The sequence below is a fragment of the Entelurus aequoreus genome, linkage group LG03, assembly GCF_033978785.1.
Source record: "Entelurus aequoreus isolate RoL-2023_Sb linkage group LG03, RoL_Eaeq_v1.1, whole genome shotgun sequence".
Taxonomy (NCBI): Eukaryota; Metazoa; Chordata; class Actinopteri; order Syngnathiformes; family Syngnathidae; genus Entelurus; species Entelurus aequoreus.
The window spans coordinates 25,288,420-25,301,998 of NC_084733.1; the positions used below are offsets into that span (position 1 = coordinate 25,288,420).

The window sequence follows — 13,579 nt, forward strand, 5'->3', positions numbered from 1 at the left end:
CCGACGATAAAGTTCGCAACTTTTGCTCGCTGATAAAAAAAAAGCCTTGCCTGTACCGGAAGTAGCGTGACGTCACAGTAGCTAGTATTCAGACCGAGAAAGTGACGATTACCCCATTAATTTCAGCGAGGATGAAAGATTCGTAGATGAGGAACGTTACAGTGAAGGACTTGAGAGGCAGTGATGGACGTATCTTTTTTCGCTCTGACCGTAACTTAGGTACAAGCTGGCTCATTGGATTCCACACTCTCTCCTTTTTCTATTGTAGATCACAGATTTGTATTTTAAACCACCTCAGATACTATATCCTCTTGAAAATGAGAGTCGAGAACGCGAAGTGGACATTCACAGTGACTGAACATGTAAATACACGATTAATAATATTCAGCTTTTCGAAGCTAAAAAAATTGAAGCTAACCTAGCTACGTAGCCAACGTGATAGCATAGCAGTCTCAAATGCAGATAGAAACTAAATTTAAAAAAACCCTGACTGGATGGATAGACAGAAGATCAAAAATACTATTAAACCATGAACATGTAAATACACGATTAATAATATTCAGCTTTTCGAAGCTAAAAAAATAGAAGCTAACCTAGCTACGTAGCCAACATGATAGCATAGCAGTCTCAAATGCAGATAGAAACTAAATTTTAAAAAAACCTGACTGGATGGATAGACAGAAGATCAAAAATACTATCAAACCATGAACATGTAAATACACGATTAATAATATTCAGCTTTTCGAAGCTAAAAAAAATAGAAGCTAACCTAGCTACGTAGCCAACGTGATAGCATAGCAGTCTCAAATGCAGATAGAAACTAAATTTAAAAAAAACCCTGACTGGATGGATAGACAGAAGATCAAAAATACTATTAAACCATGAACATGTAAATACACGATTAATAATATTCAGATTTTCGAAGCTAACAAAATAGAAGCTAACCTAGCTACGTAGCCAACGTGATAGCATAGCAGTCTCAAATGCAGATAGAAACTAAATTTAAAAAAACCCTGACTGGATGGATAGACAGAAGATCAAAAATACTATTAAACCATGAACATGTAAATACACGATTAATAATATTCAGCTTGGCGAAGCTAAAAAAACAGAAGCTAACTTGGATGCGGCGGCGGGCTTACTCAATGTAGTGCGTCTGCTATCCTGCTCAAAACACAGCACAACCTCCTGGTGTTGGTGTTGCTGTAGTCCACCGCTCCACCGATTGCACCTACAACTTTCTTATTTGCAGTCTCCATTGTCCATTAAACAAATTGCAAAAGATTCACCAACACAGATGTCCAGAATACTGTGGAATTTTGTCGAAGAAAACAGAGGTATTTGAATTGGGTCCAAACACTTCCCTTGACCTCGTGACGTCACGCGCATACGTCATCATACCGCGACGTTTTCAAGCGGAAGTTTCCTGGGAAGTTTAAAATTGCACTTTATAAGTTAACCCGGCCGTATTGGCATGTGTTGCAATGTTAAGATTTCATCATTGATATATAAACTATCAGACTGCGTGGTCGGTAGTAGTGGGTTTCAGTAGGCCTTTAAGTAATATTTCCAGGGCTTGAATTTACAACCATTTTAGTCACATATGTGCCCAAAATGTAATCTGTGCAACTTCAAAATATTTGGGAAGAAACAATTATTGTATTGTGAGCTAAAGTCGTGGCATTAGCCTCTATGTTGTGAATGAATAGCATAGAGGCTAATGCCATGACTTTCATTGGGTTTCAGTGTATCTTGAAGGATCATACAAGTAATTGTTTCTTGTTGATGCTGTAAACAAAATGTCACTGTGCAAACCCATGTTTGTTGTTGTACTGAACACAGATTGAAAATAAACCCACTGAAATAATAATAATAATAATAACAATGAATCATTTCTAAGTCTTTGTTAGCCGTTTGTGAAGTTTTGTGCTCGTGCACTATGTTCGCTCGCATCCTGTGCATCTCCTGGGGGCTAAGCCCCCCCGTCCTTAAAAGCTAGTGACGCCCCTGGTAGAGAATAATCTCGATAGCATTCCACAAGATGATGAAAGTGATATTTTTAAGAGCCATTTCCTTAGAATCACTTCCGTGTTTTCCCTGACTTTATTACCTTTTACGAACCACTTCTTTCGGGTATTATGAAGGCGTGGCGAAGTTGGTAGAGTGGCTGTGCCAGCAATCGGAGTGTTGCTGGTTACTGGGGTTCAACTCCCACCTTCTGCCTTCCTAGTCATGTCCGTTGTGTCCTTGGGCAAGACACTTCACCCTTTGCCTCTGATGGCAGCTCCCGCCATCAGTGTGTGAATGGGTAAATGTGGAAATACTGTCAAAGCGCTTTGAGTACCTTGAAGGTAGAAAAGCGCTATACAAGTATAACCCATTTATCATTTATTTATTTATTTTCTATCTCTATTTGAACGTTTGTAACACACAAGAACAGAAATGGGTGAGGGCGGACCTACGTCACTTCCGCCTACCAATCCCCTAGCAACCGGGAATTCGTTGAAAACAAACCAGCTCACAGCGAACACAGCATTGACAGAAAAAACATTTAACGAGCGTTGTGGCTTGGAAGTCGGCGTTAAATCCTTCATTTACGCATTTTTACTTATTTGCATATCGTGTGAAAAAACGAAAATGTATTATTTGCGTCAGACTCGTCTCAGTGAACTTTAAAGCTTCTCAGGCTTAGCTTAGCTTGCTAGTTAGCTTAGCCTGCGCGCTACTAAGAAAGACGCAGAAGTTATCAACAACAAGATCAAGTGTTAGTGTATAAAATATTGAGAGATTTGAGGGCTACATGTATTGAATGGCAACATGAAAATTATAGGGTTTATTGTTTTTTAAAAACCCAACTGTTAAGTGCAAATTTAAACGAAACCGGTTTTCGAAAATAGCTAGCTAGGCTATAGACTATATAGTATATTACTTACTTAACTTAATCCTCTTCTTCCCGGATGGGAAATAAGGCTTCGACGACTCGACGCCATTCATCTCGCTGCTGTGCTCGTCTCTGTGCCTCGCCCCATGTAAGCTTCATCTCTTTCAGCTCCCCTTCAACTGTTCTTCGCCAGGTGTTCTTTGGCCGCCATGGCTTACGTTTTCCCGGTGGTGTCCATCTTAACGCTGCCTTTGGTATCCTCTCGTTGTCCGGTTTTCGAAAATAGCTAGCTAGGCTATAGACTATATAGTATATACCGCATGTTATTTTTGTACAACAACAACTTCAGCTGTCGAACGTTATAAGGTACAAATTCAACAAGTACAACATTAGCACGGACGTATAGCCAAGTTGTGGTTAAGAAGGTGGATTTTTGTTCCTTATATTTACCAGAAACGAAGTTATCCGAACACACGACCCGGGACTTTGGGGGACTCCAGTGAGAACCGTCCTCGTTTTCCCAGTTTTCTGAGGAGGATCCAGACTATGAAGTTAGTTATTGCACTTTACTTTAGGGCTCTCTGAGATCCTAAATTGTTGAATGGGATTTGTCATTGAAAATGACAAATGCTGCGAGCCATTTGTCTCGTCTCTGTGGGCTTTTATCACGCTTTGGCAGAACAAAATACAACCTTTGTTTTCCCTGTTTCCAGTTGTGGTTAGCACAACCAAAAACAGTTTTTCGGCATTTTGGAGGCAGAATGACGGGTTTAACCAGCGTAGGTCGACAGGTTAAAGAGTAATGGCAACGGTTTGTTTTCAACGCCAGTCTGGTTGCTATGGCTCGAAGAACCCGTAAGTAGCTCAGTTGCCCGGATGTCGGCCCTCAAACTTTACACTCACGTGTTTTAATGCTACACTCAAGCTGTGCAATCTACTAATAAAAGTTTCAATCAATCAATCAATGCTTGTCCATCGTGTTAATTAAGCCGCAATGAAAACGGATGTTATGTCATATGCAACCCTCGCGCGCATGTGTATACACACACATATATATTATATATATATATATATATGTCTTTGTGAGGAAGTTTTATCAATAAAACTACGCTGAAGGCAATATGTGGAAATTATGTATTCGATATATATAGAATAATGTGTATTTAAGTATTTTTTTATCAATCCCAGATAGGCTGTGACTTAAATTTAATGGGTTGGTAAATTCATTGTTCTTCATGGTGTTTTTGAAATTGCACTAGTTTTTTGTCCTCAATTTTCAATGTGTTTTGTCAGTAAGATTTGTGATCAACATTTTCAGAATATGCTTGTCCTATTATGGGCAAAACAAAAAACAATATGAAGTTGTAGTTTTGCGTTATGCCATGATCAATAGATTTTCCTCCATGCGCCCTGTGCTAAAATGAGTTTGATACCCTTGAACTACACTGAATGCATGAAATATATAGTATATGAATATACATGGCAGATTTGTAGATGGTTTGAGTAAATGTCTCCCTTTGCTGCCTTTTAGGCTTACAGGGTCAGGCGAAGTGATGTACTCCTAAATCCTAGTCAACATCCAGCATATGCAATTTACCTGGTCAATCTCTTGAATTTGCATGCAGCAAATAATTCTAGATTGACCGTCGCTGGTTTACCTTAATCGCTAAAGCCCTAACCAAGTTCATTTACACTGGAGATTGGCGGGTTTTTTAAATTAGTGTTTCAGCAAAAAAAGGCACAAAATGAAGGCTGCCCCGCAGAGATGTATTTCAATGCAATCAGTCTATTGCGTCATTCTAAAAGCCGGCGAAATGGACGTTTTTAAGTACAACACTGCCCTCTGTGGGAGACAAATCAGTTTTGCATGTTCTGCAACACTTAGGGTCTCAAATGTTTCAGCAGTTTCCAGGTAAACTAATGTATGCATGGTATTATATACTGCTGTCAAAAAACAAGTAACCATGAAATCTAAAAGGTATTGAAAAATAGAGACTGTTTATGAAGATTCACTTGCGTTTATTAAGACACGCTTACACAAGAACTCCGTAATATTTCAGAAGATCTGTGTATTGACTGATCTTGCTCTCGACGTTCTTTTCTGCCTGTTTGGTCAGCTTTATTGTGTCTTTTTTGTTTTTGTAATGCATCAGAGCCTTCACTTTTCTCTTCTCCTCCAGGGTGGCAGTGATGGCCTGGTATTTCCAGCCCACCTCATGGGCCAAACGTCCCAGGAGGGCAAACTGTAGCAGTAGAAAAAGCAGTACATTAAAAATGAAAAGAAGTCCATGCGCATTGTAGGCACATGTTCCTGACTCAAATCCGCATAGTGCGGTTTCATCAATGCATGATCAGATTTAGAACACTGGGGCTCATCACCCTTTAGCAACCGATTAAAAAACCTCCATGTCGACTCACCTTACGAGTGGGCTTCAGACGCACAATTTTAAGTGCAGCTGGGACCACCATACGCTTCCTCTGATGAAACGAAACACAAAAATCAGATACCAAAGAACCTCAGGGGGAAAGTGCAAATATGATCTAGGTGGTAGGTCTCAGAAGTAGTTTCATTTCAAACATCAGTCAAACAAGGCTAGGTAATGTTAGGGCATCATTGACGCATAGTACTTGGGACACAGTGTTGCGCAATGACATCACCTTGTTGTAGGGTGGGGGGATGCCATCAAACACCTTCATCCTATCCAGGGCAGCCTGGCCTCTCTTGGTTTTGTGGGGCAGCATGCCTGGTAAGTACAGCTTTCAATTAATACATGTGTTCAATAAAAGTTAGTCACGACTAGGGATGGAAACAGTACCGGTATTTTTTGGTACCGGTTCCCTATTAAGTCGGCCCATTAGGACCGTGAAGATCCTGAACCAACGATAGATACAGCGGGCGGTATTTTTTTGTTCCAGCTGACAAACGTAATTATGACACGCTGGGATAAGCTCCAGCCACTCCAAAAGGGAGAAACGGTAGAAAATCTATGGATGGATGTCATTCAGTTCAGCTACATTAAAATCAGCTTTGAATAACAAATAAACAAGTTTGTCAACAATATTTTCTCAAAAGTTCTTCAAAGTCACACACGTGTCAGTGAACGCAGTGATCCGTTAATCCACACAAAAATTATATATTGAGGTAATATAATCCATAAAGTTGCTTTGAAGCAAGATAGCATTCGCTGTGACTGACAGGTCTCTGCTGTTGAACGTCATTCGATTGCGCCACATTTTTGTGGCATTAAAAGACATCTGGTTTAAATGTTTCAGTTCCTTCTGTCTCGACTGGACGATCGAGCATTACAATTTGTTCACCGAGTCATTTTTATTTATATAAAACTACACACACACTGATAGCCCAACACCAAATATGGTTTCCAGTCTGTCACTCAAAAACGTCTGTGTGCAAGATAATTCCTACTCTTCCAAAAGCACACACACATAAAATGCTAATTGATTGTTTTGATTTATGCATCACGTAAAAGGTATGTGCTCTGCAAATGCATGCCATACATAAATATTTCCATCTGAGTAATTGTAATGAATAGAAAAACAGTGATGATCTGTGTGGTCTTCACAAGGACGTAACTGCATTTCACCTTACCTGCACAAAGTTGACTTCTTTAAGAAGTCAACTGACTCAAACAGGGGTTAAGACTTCCGTGTTGTGAGATGTTACAATGAATCATGTTGGTGGCGTTATGGTTTAAATTTGTGCCAGTATAAATGCTGATTAAAATACTCTTTTCCCCCACAAATGACAAAGTACCGCTATACAACGTATTTGATAAGGAAAAGCGATACAGGGATCGTACCGATAAAATCTTGATATACGTCCCTCGTCACTACTGCAGACCAGGGATGGGATATGGCCTAAAATCTATATTGTGACATGTTGCAGCCTCCTGCGACAATATATATCATGTTATACAGAGAATAAAACCATTTCAAAACAGGGGTAACATATTACATCATCTTTTGGTGGTATTTTGTCGTAACTATTGAAAGTACTTGCTAATGTGGTTACTTTCCTATTCATTACATACAAAATTGAGCAAAATGCATTTGTATTTTGCAAAACAATTTAACTCATGCAAAAACTACTATTGGCTCAGATTTAAAGCACTGCAGTACTCAGGGACTTACTGAGTTCGTAAAAAAAAAATAAAAAAAAAATATATATATATATTTTAATAAAAACTTTGATCATACATTTAATGTTACTGTCTATTTGCCCACCCATTGAATTTCAAAAGCCTTCGCTTAACATGGCTTATTGTATCCTGCGCCATAAACCACAGGCGGTAAGATGTGTTGTCACATGTTTAGCTATTCCTTTTCCTCTGATCATTTTCTGCCACCATGAAGGCAAGGATTCATAAGCCACTATCTTGCTAGTGGGGATGCTACATCGTGTTGAAGACACGGTCATCCGTTTGTGGCTATCAAATGTGCAGACCACCTCTAGAATGTCTTCAACATGCATTATCATGATGTGACACTCCATTGTTGACCAATTTTATATCGCACAACTCTACTGCTGAGCCAGCTGTTCTTCAGAGCATAAATTTGCATCCCATCTTAACGCAGATCTGCAGAATTTCAGTACATCAGTGGTTCTTTAACTTTTTTCTTCAAGTACCAATATAATGACCAGCATTAAAATACAGTACCGTAGAAGGCCTAAGTATTCATTAATATTTTTGGCCACTAACAGTTTGAACAGTAACACTGAATATAGGAGAATAAAACACTGTACTTTAATCAAGTGATTCTCTGGAGAATCACTGAAGTAGAATAGATATATCAAAATCATGGCTGTCAAGTGGGGCAAAATGTGCTTTGAAATTAAATGTGGCAAAAAGCATTTTCTCCCACCATTAAGGAAAAGAGAAACACCAAGTATATTTCAAAAAGGCCCATTATTCTGTCTCACCTCTGACAGTTCTCCAGAACATCCTGCTGGGAGCCCTGAAGTGGTACGGTCCTCGAGAGGGGTTGGTGTTCATCCGCTTGCGCAGGAAAGCCAGGTACTTCACTGCAAAGACATGGCATGTTCTAATATTAAGAGGTGTATCCAGAACACTGCAAAGATCCATTCCAACTCAATATGATGTCTCAGATGGTAGTGCATGTAGGACATTCTCATGGTCAAATAAAACTCAAAAAAATACTACTGAACATCATCACAGACAAATCTACATGCAGCACTCAAAATTCAAGTGTTCACTCATCACGACAACAGTCGTGGGTAGAGTTGCAGAGAGCACCATAAACCAAGTAAGCTTCATCCAAGACAGGGGTTTCCAAAGTATGGGACTTCAAATCCCTTTTAAAAATACATTTTAGGCCATCTCCATGCTTACTCTTCTGCACATACACGTCAGTCAAGGATAGCTTTTGTAACTTTTTTTAATGTTTTAAATGTTTATTTCAATTATATTACAATAATTTATTCTGAATCGAAACGTCCCTCCAAGAATCGGAACTGAATCAACAGTCTTAAGAATCACATCATTACAATTTAGGGCCTACTGTACTCCCTGAAAAAGTGATTGCAGGCTCATAAACATGTTATGTGTATTAGAGTGGAGTATGTATTTTTTTAATTATGTATATCAGGAGCAGCCTTCCCCTCACTACAGGACATGTACTCTACCAGGGCCACCAGGAGAGCACACAATATCATAAAGGACAGTACACACCCCCAGCAGAGTCTCTTCAGCCTCCTACCATCAGGCAGCTAGCTACCACCCCCCGTTTTACTCCATATTTTACCTCCATATTTATACTGATGACTGTCAATCAGAATGTGCAATAATGTAATGTTACTTACTATGCCTTGTATATACATTTTTATTTTAGCTAAGTACCGTGTGACTTGTTGAAGGGTGGACTAGCAAAGTAAGATTTTCATTGTACGGCAAACTGTTTAACTGTGCATATGACAATAAACAATCTTGAATATTCCCTGCAACAATCATGTTGACTAACTTTATTATGCACATTTTGGGGACGGCGTGGCGAAGTTGGTAGAGTGGCCATGCCAGGAATCAGAGGGTTGCTGGTTACTGGGGTTCAATCCCCACCTTCTACCATCCTAGTCACGTCCGTTGTGTCCTTGGGCAAGACACTTCACCCTTGCTCCTGATGGCTGCTGGTTAGCGCCTTGCATGGCAGCTCCCGCCATCAGTGTGTGAATGGGTGAATGTGGAAATACTGTCAAAGCGCTTTGAGTACCTTGAAGGTAGAAAAGCGCTATACAAGTATAACACATTTATCATTTATCTTTAACTTGATCAATTACACATCTCTACATTGGTAAACCTTTGACGCGAGGGACGTGAAATGACATCGCAGGATACCAAACGCTAAAAGTTGTAGCTTTGACTATGGTTTTAAATCGAATGCCAATACTAATTTAGAGGAATTACCCAAGACGTGACACAGTATTTGCATATAGTGGCCAGGCAACAGTCATAGCAATGACACTTATACTGTAATCTACAGTAGAATGTATTCAAGGTAACTTGGGTGAAATGAGCATTAAAGTGACTATGGGTATTTGATGTTTAGAGTAAAAAAAAACATTTAGACAGTCATGCAGTTATTGTGAGCTGTATAAAAATATTCTATAAGTAATCATTCTACTTCATGGAAATATTTTTACTACTGTCAAGGCTGGAACTAATTGGCCACATTTAGTTTTCTGCTCACCTGACTATAGGAGTGAATCAATCCATATTACCTTCAACATAACCTAAATTTATTTATTTTCTCAAGCTACTACACCAGAAGTCAAGGACTGCTCACTTCACTTTAAAACCCCTGTCTTGAGACCAAAAACATTACAAATCATATACAAAGTTAAATCAGGTGCCAGGTCCTTATGATGTCTGACCCAACTTACGTTTGTTACGGTAGAAGTTGCCGGAGATGTTGATGCCTTCACACCGGACCACCACAATTTTCTGTCCTTTAACAAGTAAATATATCAATTAGAGAATCCAACATTTGTTTGGGAACATGGCAAACCTGTTTATACCATTTTGTCTCAGATGGTAGTGCATGAACATTTTCTCAAGGTCGTTAAACTCAAGATTGGTTCAGGTAAATCATCAAGGAAAAGTCTACAGATATGCCAAATATTGAAACATTTAGGTAATTATAAATTTTGACACCTACCGAGCAAGATCTGCTTAGCCACAATGGCAGCCAGCCGACCGAGCAGATGGCCTCTGCCATCCAGTATCAGAACCTGTAACATCAAACAGGATTTAGCCCAAAAGGTCAAAATATACAACGCACATAATGCCCATTTAAATCAGGTTTCAGAAATCGAACGTCAAATGCGATTCATTGTTTAGGATTTCAGCATAAGGAAGCTTAGAGAAGACGTAAGATTAAGCACATGGCCGCTGGGCGGGCGGCAATTGACCGTCCCATTGCAACCAAGAAATAGAACAGAGATTGGTTGATCATTACATGCGGAAATATATAGTTAACGACCATTAAACTTTATAAAAGCTGACAATTTAATTAACCGCGGCTTAAATTTGAAGCGAGCTCGCTAGCCGCCATCGTTGCTTTCCTAGCCTAGCTGCCATGTTGTCCAATTGGCGAAGCTAGCTAAAAGCAGAAGGAATTAAACCACACTTTTAAACAAAATGTGACCCCAGTTTTGACACTGTGGCTTAATAAAGTCATTGGGTGCGTATTTGCGAAAACGCATGCACGCAAAATTGGCAGACAAGGGTTTAAAATAGTAAAAATTATACTGCGGTTTTCCTCACCTTGTTGAAGCGGTCCGCCATGATGTGCAAAAAGAAAGATAGACGGGGACGCCGGTGGCAAAAGGCAGGGGTAGAAGGAAATGACGTCACTGATTATGACCGGGTTTCCTGTGGCGAAATGTTGAAAATGTTATATCGCTCCCTGCTGGTTGATATCATTAGCGAGACTTGCGCAATGCAACGTCATACAGAGCGTGCTAATTTTATAAGCAAAAGCTTGCATTTAATTAGTTTGTATTTTTGTTTTTAATACTCATAATTGATCATTTAAACATAATACATACATGTATATTTTCAAACATTTTAAAATCGTAACTTAAATGGTAAATTATGAGCATTAAACACAATTACAAAACAGTTTATGCATCCATTTTTTTAAAATGAATGTAATCATATCATTAAAGGACAAATTATGAGCATTAGAGACTAAATTAGACAATCCATCTGTTAAGTGTGGTACTGTTGACGTAGCACCACAGGTTCCTGTGCAGTCTAAGTGAGAAAGTGCACTCATTTCATGGAAGAGTCGAATGCAACCGACAGTCGCACTGTCTACCTGCGAGGCAGAATACATGGCCTTAGCGTCAGCCATACAGGAGTGTATGTATTATAACAGTTACTCAAGGGTATTGATAAATGTCAGTATGCACAAACCAAGGTTTACGATGACAATCAAGGAGCTATTGCACTAGCTAGAAATCCAGTAAACCGACAAAGGTGCAAACATATTGATATCAAATATAATTTCATACGTGAAACTGTAAATAGTGGAAGAATATGTTTGAATTATTGTTCCACTGACAACATGATTGCTGACTTGATGACAAAACCAGCCCCTTAGCTACAACTGAAGAAGTTTGCTCAGTATTTGTTTGGCACTTAGAGTGCAAGAAAAGCATAACGTGTGCCAAAATGTGTTTTTGTTGTTTTATTTTCTATGAAAAATAATGTACCACAATAAGCTAAGAGGGCAGCACGGTGGAAGAGGGGTTAGTGCGTCTGCCTCACAATACGAAGGTCCTGAGTAGTCCTGGGTTCCATACCGGGCTCGGGATCTTTCTGTGTGGAGTTTGCATGTTCTCCCCATGACTACGTGGGTTCCCTCCGGGTGCTCCGGCTTCCTCCCACCTCCAAAAACATGCACTTGGGGATAGGTTGATTGGCAACACTAAATTGGCCCTAGTGTGTGAATGTGAGTGTGAATGTTGTCTGTCTATCTGTGTTGGCCCTGCGATGAGGTGGCGACTTGTCCAGGGTGTACCCCGCCTTGGACGTATCCTCGCTCATCCATGCGGACTGGACACTGGCCGAGAGTTGGTGGGCGGCCGGGAGTGGAGTCGGCTCTCTTGGTTGCTTTGTTGGGTCTGCTCCTGTCTCTGGCCATGCTCCCTACACCCCAGCAGACGATGGCGTGGAACACCACAGAGGCCACCACAGTGTACATGTTTCTTTTACTTTTTATTCATAGCTGTATGTAGAAATGGCTGGTTGCATCAGCTCTGCTCTTTTAATGTATTTAATGTCCTTTATGGTCTTTGATGTTTGATGTTTCTCTCTTACACACATGTAAGAGGGATGTGTGCTATGGCTATGAGTTGTTTTTTCTCTTGGCCTCAGTCTGGACCCCCTCTCCAGGGGCCCAGGCTTAGACCGATTTTTTTTTTTTTTTACCCCCCCCCCCCCATTGTTTACCTGTATCTCACCTTTTTTGTAAGGGGCGCCGGAAGTTGGCATACCCGTCAGCGATCCTGTTCTGTCTCCCTGTAATGTTTGTCTGATCTTGAATGGGATTGTGCTGAAAATTTTAAGGCACCGGAAGTTACCTACTCAGTGGCCTAGTGGTTAGAGTGTCCGCCCTGAGATCGGTAGGTTGTGAGTTCAAATCCCGGCCGGGTCATGCCAAAGACTATAAAAATGGGACCCATTACCTCCCTGCTTGGCACTCAGCATCAAGGGTTGGAATTGGGGATTGAATCAACAAAAATGATTCCCGGGCGCGGCTACCCTGCTGCCCACTGCTCCCCTCACCTCCCAGGGGGTGATCAAGGGGATGGGTCAAATGCAGAGGACAAATTTCACCACACCTAGTGTGTGTGTGACAATCATTGGTACTTTAACTTTAACTTTAACTTTAAGTTGGCAGACCCGTCAGCAATCCTGTTCTGTCTCCCTGTAATGTTTGTTTGATCTTGAATGGGATAGTGCTGAAAATTGTTATTTCCCCTCTGGGATTAAAAAAGTATTTCTGATTCTGATTCTGATTCTGATTCTGATTCTGGGCGGAAGGCGGGATACACCCTGGACAAGTCGCCACCTCATTGCAGGGCCAACACAGATAGACAGACAACATTCACACTCACATTCACACACTAGGGCCACACAGATAATCACTAACAATCAAATAAAAAGCAAGACAGACACTCTGCTTTGCATTATGGGCGAAAGGCGTGGTACACCCCGGACAAGTCGCCACCTCATCGCAGGGCCAACACAGACAGACAACATTCACACTCACACACTAGAGTCACACAGAGAATCACTAACAATCAAATAAAAACCAAGACAGACACTCGGCTTTGCATTATGGGCGAAAGGCGTGGTACACCCTGGACAAGTCGCCACCTCATCGCAGGGCCAACACAGATAGACAACATTCACACTCACATTCACACTAGGGCCACACAGAATCACTAACAATCAAATAAAAAGCAATTTATTTTTTTTATAAACAATTTTTCCTGTATACGCATAATAAAGTCATGGATGTTAGATTGCATTCATGGCGTCTGCTACAAGTTTGTTAGTTCAATTATAAACATGAAGCTTTTTATTACATTTAATCTTAATAAATTAATGATTACACTTTGAAAGGCAACTTTGGCAGTGCAGCACTAGATCTACT

The 13,579-nt window shown here is 40.3% G+C and overlaps 1 protein-coding gene, 1 long non-coding RNA gene and 2 other non-coding genes across 4 annotated transcripts in view; all 4 read right to left on the reverse strand.

The window, feature by feature from the left end:
• Positions 1-3,469, reverse strand: part of LOC133645616 (uncharacterized) — a 62,856-nt gene extending 59,387 nt beyond the window's left edge. The window contains exon 1 of the long non-coding RNA XR_009825157.1: positions 2,934-3,469. This is a non-coding gene — a long non-coding RNA (uncharacterized LOC133645616). The remainder of the gene's footprint in view (positions 1-2,933) is intronic.
• A 1,410-nt stretch (positions 3,470-4,879) lies between these two features.
• rpl13a (ribosomal protein L13a) lies at positions 4,880-10,768 on the reverse strand. Its single transcript, XM_062041531.1, has 7 exons — positions 10,678-10,768; positions 10,070-10,142; positions 9,795-9,860; positions 7,821-7,922; positions 5,540-5,625; positions 5,300-5,359; positions 4,880-5,124 (listed from the first exon to the last, which is right to left on the reverse strand). The coding sequence occupies exons 1-7, from the start codon at positions 10,696-10,698 to the stop codon at positions 4,915-4,917; spliced, it is 618 nt and encodes a 205-aa protein (XP_061897515.1). The 5' UTR covers positions 10,699-10,768; the 3' UTR covers positions 4,880-4,914.
• LOC133647532 (small nucleolar RNA Z195/SNORD33/SNORD32 family) lies at positions 7,997-8,081 on the reverse strand. The gene has a single exon (XR_009825714.1). It is a non-coding gene; the product is annotated as a small nucleolar RNA Z195/SNORD33/SNORD32 family (small nucleolar RNA).
• On the reverse strand, positions 9,933-10,013 carry LOC133647534 (small nucleolar RNA Z195/SNORD33/SNORD32 family). The gene has a single exon (XR_009825716.1). It is a non-coding gene; the product is annotated as a small nucleolar RNA Z195/SNORD33/SNORD32 family (small nucleolar RNA).
• Positions 10,769-13,579: the final 2,811 nt, after the last annotated feature.

What these genes read in the sequence shown, in the direction of transcription:
- rpl13a (XM_062041531.1), bottom strand. Translation starts at nt 10,698, where the DNA reads ATGGCGGACCGCTTCAACAAG. An exon ending in TGGCGGACCGCTTCAACAAG is followed by an intron (nt 10,143 to 10,677) that starts GTGAGGAAAACC and finishes TTGATGTTACAG; the next exon opens with GTTCTGATACTGGATGGCAG. An exon ending in GGCTAAGCAGATCTTGCTCG is followed by an intron (nt 9,861 to 10,069) that starts GTAGGTGTCAAA and finishes TACTTGTTAAAG; the next exon opens with GACAGAAAATTGTGGTGGTC.